The following is a 13,218-nucleotide window of genomic DNA, read 5'->3' as shown; positions in this document are numbered from 1 at the left end:
GAAAGAATTTTTATGGCTCACAAGTAGTGCAGATCTCCCTTGTTTAATTTCACTATATCTTTTCCTATTTCTACACTACAAAGTGTAGAAATGTGACAATCTATCTTGAACAATTGGCATGGCCCTAACTGAGCATACGGCACAAGAATAATGCAATGCTATTGATCACAAAGGACACATGGAAGAAGCATGATGAGAAACTGGTTACTCTGACAGCCCAGCTACCACTTGAACACAAAAGTAACAAAGATGTCTTGCTTTAAGTTATTTGCTTGTTTTCCTCTTCCACATTTTCTGGAGGGGTTCAATTCAACTAACTTTAACTAATCTAAAAATCTAAACTGTCTAAACCTGTTAAAAGAAGCAGGCAACTTTAGAAGAAAATGACCCCTTGTATTTGAGAAAAGTATTTCACGATGGGATGAATAATCCTATACAGATATAAGTTCCATATCAGAGAAGAACCGTAACACAGAGGTGGACTAAATATGCCTACTTGACTATATGAGGTGAAATGAAGACCATTCTGGATAATTGTCAGAGTATAGACTGTAGATTAGATGCTCACATGCAGCACTTAAAGCCCCCGAGGAGTTACAGCTAGGTTGCTTCACATCACCACCCTGACAACAGTTCTCAAGGAGGCTGTTACTCAGACCTTCTGAGGACATAGGTACAGCAAACCTTTTCTCTGGCTTTTCCCACATGTTGAAGAAGAACGATGACTAGCAAGAAAATTGGCTATCCTGTTACTACCCTGTTGAAGTTGGATCAGAAGAAGGAAAGTGAAACATCCTTCTGGTAATTCTCTTTCTACTTGTGGTTAAGTAACTGACCATAAACATTTTGAGAAGCACAGAACAGAATGGCAAAGTGTAAATGAAATCAACTGAAATAATAAGTATTTATGGCTGCTACATTCTGACTGAGCGTCCTCTTCATTCATTGTCTACAGCCTGTGTTTGGTTGCTAAGTATAGGAATCAGCTGAGGGAGGTTTCTCTTCCGTCTCCAGAGTGACTGGAAACTCCAGCAGATATTTACCTAAGCTGTAAATCAAAATGCTAATTCCTAGTGTTCATAGTGTATTAGGAAAGGAAGACAGAAATATTTAGTGGATGTGTTAAAGGCATACAGATGTCTCGTCTTTTGATTATTCTCTAGCATGAACGTTAACAGAGATGCAATTCATACCAAGAAGAGGGTGCTTTCCTTAGAAACTTGAAACACCATGTCCCAGTGCTCTATGGAGCAACACTTAAATTCGTCTAGGAATTTGTCCTTAAGCCATACTACTAAGATTCCAATCATACTTTATATTACTGTTATGCCAAAATGCAATGACACAAACCGGTGACAATTGACAATGTGTGTGCCTAAAAATGAAATATGAAATTGCACACACAAACAGAAATTGCATTGTGAAGCATTACCTCCTATAGCATTGCCTGTGACTATGTTGAATTGCCAACATACAGTTTAAAAAGCTTGATCTGAATTTTGCATTTACACACCATAAACAGGGGAAAAAACCCTACACACACTTTGCTTTTATTCACCATAAATTATAATCTTAGAGCTAAAACTTGTCTGACAAATATTTAAAGATTCAAAACATTTTCATTTTGCAGCATATGTTAAAACAATGCCAAAAAATCCAGATCCATCTTGATTTTACGTATCTTCTTTCTGAGACCTGATAAAATGAACAAACATAGTAAACACACTGTTTAGTGACTTGCCACTTAGGACAGGCACATACTAATTACACACTCATGCATTTCTCAGTCTAACATAGTTTAACATACATGACACTTTCTGAGTGATTGAGAACAGCTACCGAGTAATAATCTTGAACACAATCTCTGTGAATTACAGATGAAAGCAATGCAAAAATAACATTCTTATTTCTAATCTGGTAAACTAAATTAGTATGTTCTATGTGTTGTATATTTGCATAAAATCTACTGTCTAAATGACCATTTATTGTTACTAAAAATAGTTTTTTATTCTATTTTTAATTCCATTAGTAAAGACACTAGAAATTGAGGTATTTTATATCCTACCTCTGTAATGTGCTTGAGAGTGAAACATTAGCATAGACAAATACACAAATGATAAATCTGGCATCGCTGCAAAATATTTAAACACAAAGAGAAAAAAATAGGTCGCATATTACTTACTTGTAACTCCTCTGCCACAGTCCACAAATCGGATGTTTACTGCACTGGTTGTCAAATATTTTCTCCTTTATAAAAGAACTTTTTAAAATTTTTTGCTCTTTCTTCCCCATAAACTGCAAAATTGTTACTTCAATGATTTCAAAGACTGTATTTTGGTATCATATCATATTTTGGTTAAAAGGTGATGCATATATGACTAAATCAGGCCAAAATCATGTCATGATACTGCCACCCAGTTGAGTACTTTGGTCAGAAGTTCATTCAAATTTGTAAGTATTTCACTATGCATATATTTATTTTTCTCATCCTAGGCATAATGTTTCTGTTGAGGAATATACAAAATCCATTTTATTAAAGAAGTAATTTCCAATGTGTTATCTATATTACTGAATGATTTGACAGTGTCTTGAAGTGTTCCTTGAAAACTGTGGGAGTTAAGAAGGCAAGAATAATGGAGACATGTTGCTGTTTCAAGATTAATGAGCACATGTGAAACATTGTTTACTGGAAGTATAAACACCAACTTTCCTGGCACTAAAATAGCAGATGTCAGCCCAATACACAACATACACCTCCAAACATTCTCTTTACGCATCTCTTACTTCAGAAAAGCCTTTCTTGGATGTATGAAATTAGCACACAAGTTCAGGCAGTATTGTTATTGACATCAGGTGGATCCAAAGTAATGGAAATTAGCCCTTTTTTAATTATCACATGTAAAATGAAGTGAATGTTAATCACTTAAGGCACACCTATTTCATAGCAGTTTTGCTACATAACTTTCAAGATCTTTAGAGGTTATTCTCTTAGCAGGGTAAATTAACCCATTATGCCTGGAAAGTATTAGATCAGATCAAATTAAATTAAACAATTAAGCAAACACATAAGATCCATGATCTTGCCGGGCACAGAGATGAGACTGATTGGCCTGTAGTTCCCCCGGTCTTCCTTTTTTCCCTTTTTCAAAATGAGCACTATGTTTCCTCTTTTCCAGTCAGTGGGAACTTCACCAGACTGTCACAACTTCTCAAATATAATGGATAGTGGCTTAGCAACTTCATCCACCAGTTCCTTCACGACCCATGGGTGCATCTCATCAGGTCCCATGAACTTGTGCACCTTCAGGTTCCTTAGACGGACATGATCTTCTCCTACAGTGGGTGGTTCTTCACTCTCCCAGTCCCTGCCTTTGCCTTCTGCAACTTGGGTGGTGTGGCTAGAGCCCTTGCTGGTGAAGACTCAGGCAAAAAAAAGTTACTGAGTGCCTCAGACTTCTCCATATCCCAGGTGACCAGGTCTCCCATTTCCTTCCGGTGATGGCCCACATTTTCCCTAGTCTTTCTTTTATCACTGATGTACCTGCAGGAGCTTTTTCCCACTTAAAAATACATTAAAATTGTATAGCTATACTGTTTAAATACAGATAAACCATCTCTATAGAAAGGCCCACTGCAATATTAATACTAAGCAAATCTAGTTTCTGGTACGCAGAAATAAGGTAGTGATGTTTGTAAGCATACTGCAGTCTCTGCAACTGATGTGAAGGCCCCCAGTCTCCTAAATGCACAAGCATTTGAATGGGTAAACATTTATATGTACTTCTGAGTAATATTACCATGAGAGGGGATATCTGATGTGTACTGTATACTCTTAGTTTCATACTGGATCTAGACTCCATCTTAGGCAAGCTGAGAACATGACAGATGCAGGCTGAAGCTGCAGTATGAAGTTAATATGATCATTCATCAGTGGGAAAAACCACAGGTGGAACAATGTGTGTCACAGCTCTTACTATACAGACAGTATAAGCTTATGCCAAAGCACTTCATCTGGGAATTAAAGCTCACTTTCTAGTATGGATAACTAATAAGTACAATATCAAGTTTAAAGTCTATACATGAAAATTTCCAATAAATACTCAAAATTATTTTAATGCATAGAAGAAAGTACACTCTTCAGAAGAATTTCTGGTTCTGTGTATAAACAGGACTAGTTCATCGGAATCACTCATGGCATACAAATAAATAAGCACTACCACTAATTTTGTGCTTAGAAGATAGTTAATGCACTCTAATAAAGCTGCATCTTCAAGTGTTTGCTACAGGACAATTCTTTCAGAGTCACACTGTTTTAACAGATTTTTTAATTTACAAAAGATTAACAAATTATTAAGAGACATTTTAACAAATGACAAGCATCTTTTTATTGTAATACAGCTCAGCAAGTCAGTAGGGAGATTTAAAACTGGTACAACATATTGGCCAGAGCTATTTCTATCACTATGTTTAAAAACCAGCTGCAATGGAGGAGGAATGCTGGTATGTAACTTCTATCAGCACATGAATTACTAAGAAAAGTACCAGTGTAGCCATAAAATAGTCACTACAGCATACAAGCATAAAACAGACTACTCTGAGTACTGCTTATATCTATTTATAGCACACACCATTCAGGTCCATAATAGGCTTACAACCACAGCTCCTTTCATATCTCCTTACATCTTCTAAGAAATTGGCTTTGTTAACGTTGCATCTATAAAACAGACTTAAAGAAATGACAGCAAGGTATGCCACCTTTTCTGTACTTGATTATCAAATTTGAAATGGTACTAACTGAAAAAATAAAAAAAAAATACTTTCCTAAGTCTCTGTAGACAAAATAAAAATGATACTATATAATGACAGAAAACTAATATAATTAATGTATTTGCATAGTGTGTGAAGACAAAAAAAATAAAACTCAGAATTGATGAGGAACAGACAGAAAGTGAGGATTAGATGGGAAAGAACTGTTAGTTTTACAACTTAGAGAAGCAGGCATTATTTTCCAAGTTGCATTAGGTCAGTGGGTCCAAGTTTATTACTGCATTTATTGTGGCCCCAGTCCAGACTGAATTCAATGGGAATCTTTCCATTGACTTCAACACACTCTGGATCAGCAACTATGCTGCCATGTCTTATATCACTTTTGTCAACTGGGAATAATAGAGTAGTTCAGATTACTCTGCCTAAAGTTCCAGAAGCCTTTAATTACCTGTTTCTTTACAGCACCGTTCTCATATTTATCTCCTTAATAGCAATTAATTCTGCTGAAAATGTATGCAATGAATTTAGTTAAAATAACTTGTCAGGCAGAATGAAGAAGATAACCAAGGTTGCAAATAAAGCCTGTTAAAAATATATACACCTAAAGTGGACCTAAAAGCTATAATTGACAGGAAAACCTCCATTCAGTCTAAAAAATGTGGTTGAGATTACAGCAAGCACTGTATAATTAAAGAACCATTACTGAAAGTATTGTGCTGTCAAAGCTGTCATCTCCACCTTCCTCAAGTAAGAACAAGACTAACAACATCTATTATAGTAGCTCCATCAATCAGAAAGTCATCACCAGGACTCCACCCTGTCTACTCCAACAATTCAGAAATTAGAAGAAGAAATAAAGAAACAATTACTAAAAAACTAATTCAACTAACCAAACGTACTCGTAAAGAAATAATGATGTATGCCACATGCCTACCAAAGTCTTACTGCATCAGCTTTTTATGTAGAAAAAAACACCTCACCTGAATAACCATTTCACTTTATACATAGACGTATTTACAGATCAAAGACAGAATTTTCAACAAAGAAATAAGGTATTCCTTTGAGACCCACAAGACATCATTGGCAGAGCAAATACAGGTCCTTACTTCCCTTAATACTGTAATGCTGACATCTTTGAATAGCAGACCATCAGTGTTCAGAGTTCGGCTGCTACCATTGAGTCACCTCAGACTAGTGGAAAAGCAGGAATATTAGGCTTGAAGCTAAGAATTTTGATGGACTCACACCAACCAGTTTACTGAGTCTCCTCGCTTTTCTCTTAAAGACTGACAGGAAATAATTTCTTCTAAATATATTACTTATAAAGAGCGAGCTATTTTTTCACAGTGCCTACTTTAAGGCAATAATATAAAACTTGAATGAATATTTAGTACTCTGTGAAACATTTTCACAAGTATTAAATCAACACAACACATGATCTTTTGAGCACCAGAAACACAACAGGATTTTTATGCTTTAAACTACTGAGAGATTAAAAATAGAAATACAACAATAATCAGACTAGGTGCATTAAAAAATAAATTAAGTAACACTTTCAGAAATAAAGAAATTTTTCACAAGGCCTAGTGCATAGATACACTATAGGTTTGTTTCTAACTGAAGTATTTCATAACTCAGTATCTAAATGCAGATATAAAACACAAATGTTGAGTAAATGGCATCTTATTAACTAAAACTGGTGCAAACCAACGTAACACTAATATGAAGTGCATCAAGCAAAGCATATCATTGTGATCATTGAAAACCACATTTGAGCACACGTGTCTTGTAAGTACTTCATTTCCACTTAGCCAGTGGTGATAATCTGTTTCAGTCAACACTAACACACTGTGCTGCTCCTTCTGTTTGTGAAATAGGAAGACAGGACTGACAAAGTATTCATACATGATGCTGCATTCTTGAATATGGTTGTTACCAGAAAGAATTCTGCAAATACAGTTGATAAATATGGCCACTAAAAGCACAAAATTTGAGCTATTTTATTATAGTGGAGTGGTAGCTCTCCTCCTAAACAGACTAGCATAGCTCTTACACTCCACTGCCTATTGCAAAGGTTTTGACTGTGAATTTCCGTCCATGAATAGTTCAACAAAATTACAAAGTTTTCCATTATTCACAGTCCCATACTACACCACAGGTAACCAGCTACTTTCCCTCTCATATGGTCTACCTAACTTAACCAAGAAATCATGTTAAAATTACTTTCTGATTCTGTCGTAGACTTGAAGGCAGACTTGAACACCTTACAATTTGCACATCTCATCTAACTATATTAAATAATATTATAAAAGATGTTTCTTTACACATCATTCACTTCACATTTTTCACTCAAATATGGTGTTTCTGGTGTTAATATTTCTCTCCTCAGTGATTCTCATGAGAATATACACATGGCTGGAGGCATAAAAGGGTGCAACTAACGTGAAAGACATTTTTTTTGCAGCAAGTAAATATAGGCAACATATCATTTTTCAGAGTCTCATCCATTCTCAAAATACTGGCTCATTTATATGTCAGTTTATGAAATGACAGTAAGTGATATATGTGTAAAGCTGTACTGTAGAAGAAGAAAGCTCATTAGAATCAGCTACATTAACATTTTAATAAGTAAACATCATTATTTCCTATATTATTATGATGATTGGCTGCCAGGCATTTGTTCTGAGAACAGGATCTCTAAGGAACACTGTCAGTATAGAGATAACACAGGTGCTAATAGTTCTGTGGTTTGTGTCTGGTTTTTTTCATAGTTCCCTATGCAAAGAAAGACAAGAGAGGCAACACTGAACACAAGACTATTTAACAACCTATCTTGCCTCAAGGTGTTAGACTCTAAGGGTTCCAGTAAAGCAAATTTGTTCATAGGGAAGAGATCTGAAAAACTGTATAATAAGGGAGAGAAGAGAATATTACATGGCACACAGAAGAAAACACCAAAAAAATATTTTGTTCTGCATACTACCGCATAACCAAGTCAGGAATTTTCTTCCCTTGGTTCCTGTTTCTGTTAGTCTCAGCATGGCTATATATAGATGCAGTAGAATTACTTTAACTTTAGGTTTGCATTATAAATATACAGGCCACCTGGCTAAACCAGTTTCTAACCATTCTATGATTCCATGATTTTAAAGATTTGTGCTTTAAGAAGAAAAATATAGCAACTTCTTCTGGAGATTTCTATATCCTTAGCATATCTTGAACACATTTCAAAAAGAATTCTGCTACCATACACATTTTTCAGAGAATGCATAGATCTAGATCTGGCATTCCTGGTACAGTTATAAGAGATCAACAGACAAACCAGGAACATAGGCATAACAGTGGGAGTCAGGTCAGAAGCTGAGACATGTTACGCTGCTACTGCTGGCACAAATGAGGCCACATCTGAGGTCTTGTGACGTGACCTAAATATTAAGGGCAAACTCTGCCACTTTAAGTGTTTGCAGCTGTATTTCTGAAAAATACGGTTTCTGGAGAGTAAACATGAGCAGTTGCAAATGTTCAGACATATTACTTGTGGCAGGACAGCATATGCTAGGCCTCGAAAAGTGCTATAAATGTCCTGCCAGCTTCACCCACAAGCACTCACTTCAGAGTTCCCATCTGCATGACTGTAAACACAAGAAGACTAACGCAGCTTCCACTGAAACCAAACTCTGACAAAACTCTACCTATGTTAAAAAGGACAGCCAGGCTGAAATTAAGCTCAAATAAATCGTGATTTATTCTACCCTTTAGACAGTTGGCCCCTCAAAAAAGTGTATTTATCAAAACAGCCTGTCATCAGTTAGATAGATGAGTAGCCATTAAACTACTCAAGTGAGAGCATGGCCTATTTTTGTCATCAGTAAAATGAGCTTGATTACTAGCTTTACTAAATGCTATCTAAATTATTCTGTCCACACTGTCAAACATTATTCTCACATGGAGTGGGTAGGATTGGGATGGCCTGGCTAACTTAAGTTCCAAATAGCACTATTGAGGGAAAACAACCACATGACTTGGAATTATTTATTTAGCTTTACAACCTCCTTTTTCCTGTTCATAAATTTGGAGATTAATAAGAGTAATAACATACCAGAAAGTATGTTATCCAGAAAATAAGCACACCACTCAGAAGCTGGAGGCAATGCGAGTTCAGTTCAACTGGGCTCTCCATCCTAGGGAGTTGCCTCTTAGATGTTGTCTCAAGATGCATTCATTTCGCAGCCATGCTCTTTTTATTTGCTAAAGCAAGAGGGGTCATAAGATGGCTATTTTTAAAAAGACCAACTTAAAAATTAGGCCATGTCTAACAGTAATGTAGCTAAATGGAAGAAATAAAGACTGTTGGCATGTATGTTTGTGTGGGTGGAGTAACCATGCAACCTGCTGAGCTGTCCCAGGGCCACAGTTGCATCTGGCTGGTTACCGATATGGAGTCATGCAGTTTCAACGGTTTCATCCAAGGCCTGTCTTGAGCTTAGACAGCCTATTTGGTTATCACAGTGAGGGCACAGCAGAGTTCAGTCATCCTCCCTCATATCAGTGCCCTAACTACCAAGGTATCCCACCAGAGAAGACCACAATGAATTGCACAGAAGAGGAGCAGAGAGGAGGTGCTTAGATGTTATACATCAAATATACATTGGAGCAACAACAGAAGCAGTAAGTTTCACGCGACATCCCTCACAGCCCCCCCAATCCATCCCTCTTTCCATTGGATGAAAGTCAACTACTCTCTACTTGAATAGGGGAGCCCACATATCCCATGGCTGAGGATAGGTCTCATTTTGCACAGCCCAACCACACACTTTTACCACAAAGTTGCTGCACAGAAATGCCCTCTGCTCCTCCTCCAGGCTCTAAACAGATGGGAACACCATGTTTGCACATGCAATCTGGTGCTACACCAGCAATAGAGGCAGAGGAGCAGGTACGACTAGGTGTCTAACATTTCCTAATGGTGACCTTGAGGCGATTTCCTGGTCAGCATGTAAACTTCCTGTACTCCCTCCACTGATTATAAATGAAGCATATAGTGCAATCTGGCTCACCCTGCTAGGGTTGTGTAAATCTTTTGTAATTGTTTATATATTGGAAGTCTTCCTCTATATTATTTTATGGTGATTTTAAAAGACTTCTTGTTGGTTTTAATGTCTTAAATGTGCCACTTCATTTCTCTTTAAAGCAAAAGTATGGGACTTAAGTGATGAGTCTACATTGCTGTTTAAAATGTTATGTTGTACAGCATTTATATTAATTTTAGGCCAAAGTATATTTCTTTAGTACACATAGGTCAGACTTAATCAAAGCTGTCAGATCAGAAAGAGAGCTGTTAAAGTATTAAATACTTAGTTTTCCCTAGGTCAGAAATACCTTCTCCTTCCTATTTTTTAGATTAATTTTTTAAAAAATCACAATGACTAACTTTTTCCCTAAAAATTAAAAGAGACAAAACAAGGCTAGGGACAATAACAGAAGTCTTATTATCTCAACACATTTGTTATGGTGTACTAACTAACAATATACCAAGAACTCTTTACTTGTATTTTATGGTTTTTAATTAACATTCACTTTCAGTCTTTCTTACATCTGAAGATACCATAGATTGTAAAAGGCCAATATATCTCACACTTATTTGGAGTAGAAAAACGGTAAAAAATAAAGCCAAGTGAGGAACTATGTTTGTTCTTCACTTAAGCCATCCAAGTAGGAAGAAAGTCTCTTAGGAATGATTGCCCAGTGTTTTGTAGTCTACTCAGTGTTTTATGAGGTTTTGGTGAATATATAAAAAATTTAAATTAAAGATCTTCAGAATTTTTCAGCTGGGAATGGTATTTCCATCTCCTAGTTATCAAAACTCTACCAGACTTCAGTAGCATATAACACATACTGCATATCTCCTTATCTTACAATTCAATACCACACAATTCTGAATTTATAAAGCTGTATCTCCTTATCTTACAATTCAAAATGAAATTCAGAATGTAATTCATCTGGAAGGCAGTGTTCCACAAACTGAGCTCCATTTACTGCTCTTGGCCTACAGAAGAATTACTGATGGTTTGAAGACTGCTGGCACTCTCTTGGCACTCAAAGCTTTCAGCTATTTCTACAGATATCTTGGCTCCTCTGCTTCAAGAAAACTCTGGTGGCGGCCTTAAAGAGCCAAACAAGGAAACAAGGAGGACAAAACCTAACTATCACACATAAAGAGGAGGAAAAATGAGCTGTCCTGAGGAGTGGCCCAAACACCAGTAGAGGAACAATGTCTTTGGAAACAAGCAAAACAAAAATGCAGCAGCATGTTCCCCAGCTAAGCAAGAATAAGAGAGATACAGAAAGCATGACAGTGTAACAAGATGCAAGGAAGTAAAAGACCAATAAAACTGGACAAATGAGAAGGGGAGGTACACAGTGAAAACAATAAAGTTTAAAAGTGCAATTAACAAGTACATAAGAGAACATATACCACCTTGCAGAAACAAGAGTTAAAAAAACACCCAGAATCTTTCCTTGTGTAAGTAACTATCAATATCTAACCATACCATCCAATGGAAACCATACCTTCCGTGGAAAGAAGTCAATAACTTGACAATTTTATAACATATATACAAATTGGTATATAACAGCAATATAGTTAAGAATATTTTCTTTTATGGCATCTTTGACTTTAAAGGCTTGCTTATTTCTTTTACTAAATCCAAATTTAAAGATCAACACCAGAAAATAAAAAAGCACTTTACAAAAATGCATATATCAGCTAATTCAAATCAATGTGGATGAAACATGAAGTATAACATCCATTAACTAAAAAAAAATACCCAAACCCAAATAAATCAGTACATAAGGATAACATTAGCAATTTAATCACTTACAGGCTCTCCCCGATGTCCTTCTAGGCCTGGAGATCCAGGCTGTCCAACTTCTCCCTTTAAAATAAAAAAGACCATTAAATACAATGTTCAAAAAAAGATCTTCCTTTCCATAATAAAAATTATTATTTCAAATAGTAAATTATTATTTTTAATATAAGGAAAATGTAAAACCAATACACACGACCAAGGCTTCATCAAACAAACAAGTCTTAAAAACAGTTTCAGAGTAAGAAGTGTTGTCAATTCGATATTCCTTTATGCTGCCTCCAATAGACAGCTGTCAAACAGTTTGCAAAAAGAGCCAAGAGACAATTGTCTTCTGAATCAGAACAGCAATTACTGGTTGAAGAAGCGCATAAAACAGTACTAAATTGCTATTGTCTAATTGTTAGTACAACTAACAGTCTGAAAACTATTTCAAAGCATTCCAGAATACAGCAGCACCAGATACGATAAAATCTTTATGTCCTTACTCAAAATATGCATGATACCAAATATATTCGGAAAATTTGAAGAACAATTCCAGAAATAAAAGCACATAAAAAAATGCAAAGATTAATTAATATATACATATAAAATAACCTGGTAATAATTAACTTAAAATTACAAAAGCTGGACTTGCATTCACAATGGCTAGCATCTGGGTTTCAAGCCATGCTTTTATTCCACATTCTTTCCCAGTATGAATATTGTAAGAAAACAGGAAAGCTCCAGCAGAAATTTCCTTCAAAGACAGCCTGTTTCTTACTGCTCTGAATTTGATTACAGACCCAGAATGAAGCAACATTTTATAGCAAGCAGATGTTGAAGTCAAGCTGACAAAATGTTTGAATGAAGAACATGGCTTCTGTTAACTATTATATTATAAAATGAATAAAAGCTAATGAATATGTTATATTTTTGTACTACAATAATTAAATTAAGAAAATAGTCAAGAAAATGTCTTTCACTGTAAATGTATACAGGTTAACACAACTAATACACTGAATTATCTGTATATTCTTTACAAGCATAAAACCAGATCAAAATACTCTCCAAATTCATGCGTTATCAACAAAATACTTCACTCTAAAGGGCCACCAATGACAAAATTTTATGTTAAACAACTGTGACTATTACATGTCCTTTTTATCAAATACCAGAAAGGAAAAAATCTAATATGTAATTATTTTTTTCTACTTTCTATAGTACCAAAGAAGGAATTTCTCCACCAGCTTAGCAGAGATATTTGCGTGTGTTTATAGATGTGTGTGTATATATTTTTTTTATATATATAATAATAAGGCAGGATTAATTTGAAATAAATTCACGTAGGTAACTAAGCTCCTGTCACAGCCAACAGAAGTCCAGTCAAGACAATTGACGGAGGCTTTATTGAACTGATCAGCCACCAGGAGCTCAATTTCATTACCCACACACAGACATCCAGTCATATTTGGGATACCCAAGGGTGTCCTGTCTGGGTTTCTACTCCTGTTCCAGAAAGGCACTGGCTTTCCATAGGACTTATGTCATATTTGTCAGCTCCCTAAGGATGCTTTGGACACTAATGCATCTCAAATGCACCAGA

The 13,218-nt window shown here is 35.8% G+C and overlaps 1 protein-coding gene across 2 annotated transcripts in view; it reads right to left on the bottom strand.

The window, feature by feature from the left end:
• Positions 1-13,218, bottom strand: part of COL21A1 (collagen type XXI alpha 1 chain) — a gene marked incomplete at its 5' end in the record, with an annotated part of 89,845 nt that overhangs the window by 35,974 nt on the left and 40,653 nt on the right. For both annotated transcript variants that reach the window (XM_082481131.1, XM_082481130.1), the window contains one exon: positions 11,649-11,702. In XM_082481131.1, coding sequence (XP_082337257.1) covers positions 11,649-11,702 — 54 coding nt within the window. The remainder of the gene's footprint in view (positions 1-11,648; positions 11,703-13,218) is intronic.

Source organism: Vanellus vanellus (assembly GCF_965231255.1).
Source record: "Vanellus vanellus genome assembly, chromosome: 3".
In the NCBI taxonomy this organism is placed as follows: Eukaryota; Metazoa; Chordata; class Aves; order Charadriiformes; family Charadriidae; genus Vanellus; species Vanellus vanellus.
This window is presented reverse-complemented; position numbering and strand designations above follow the sequence as displayed.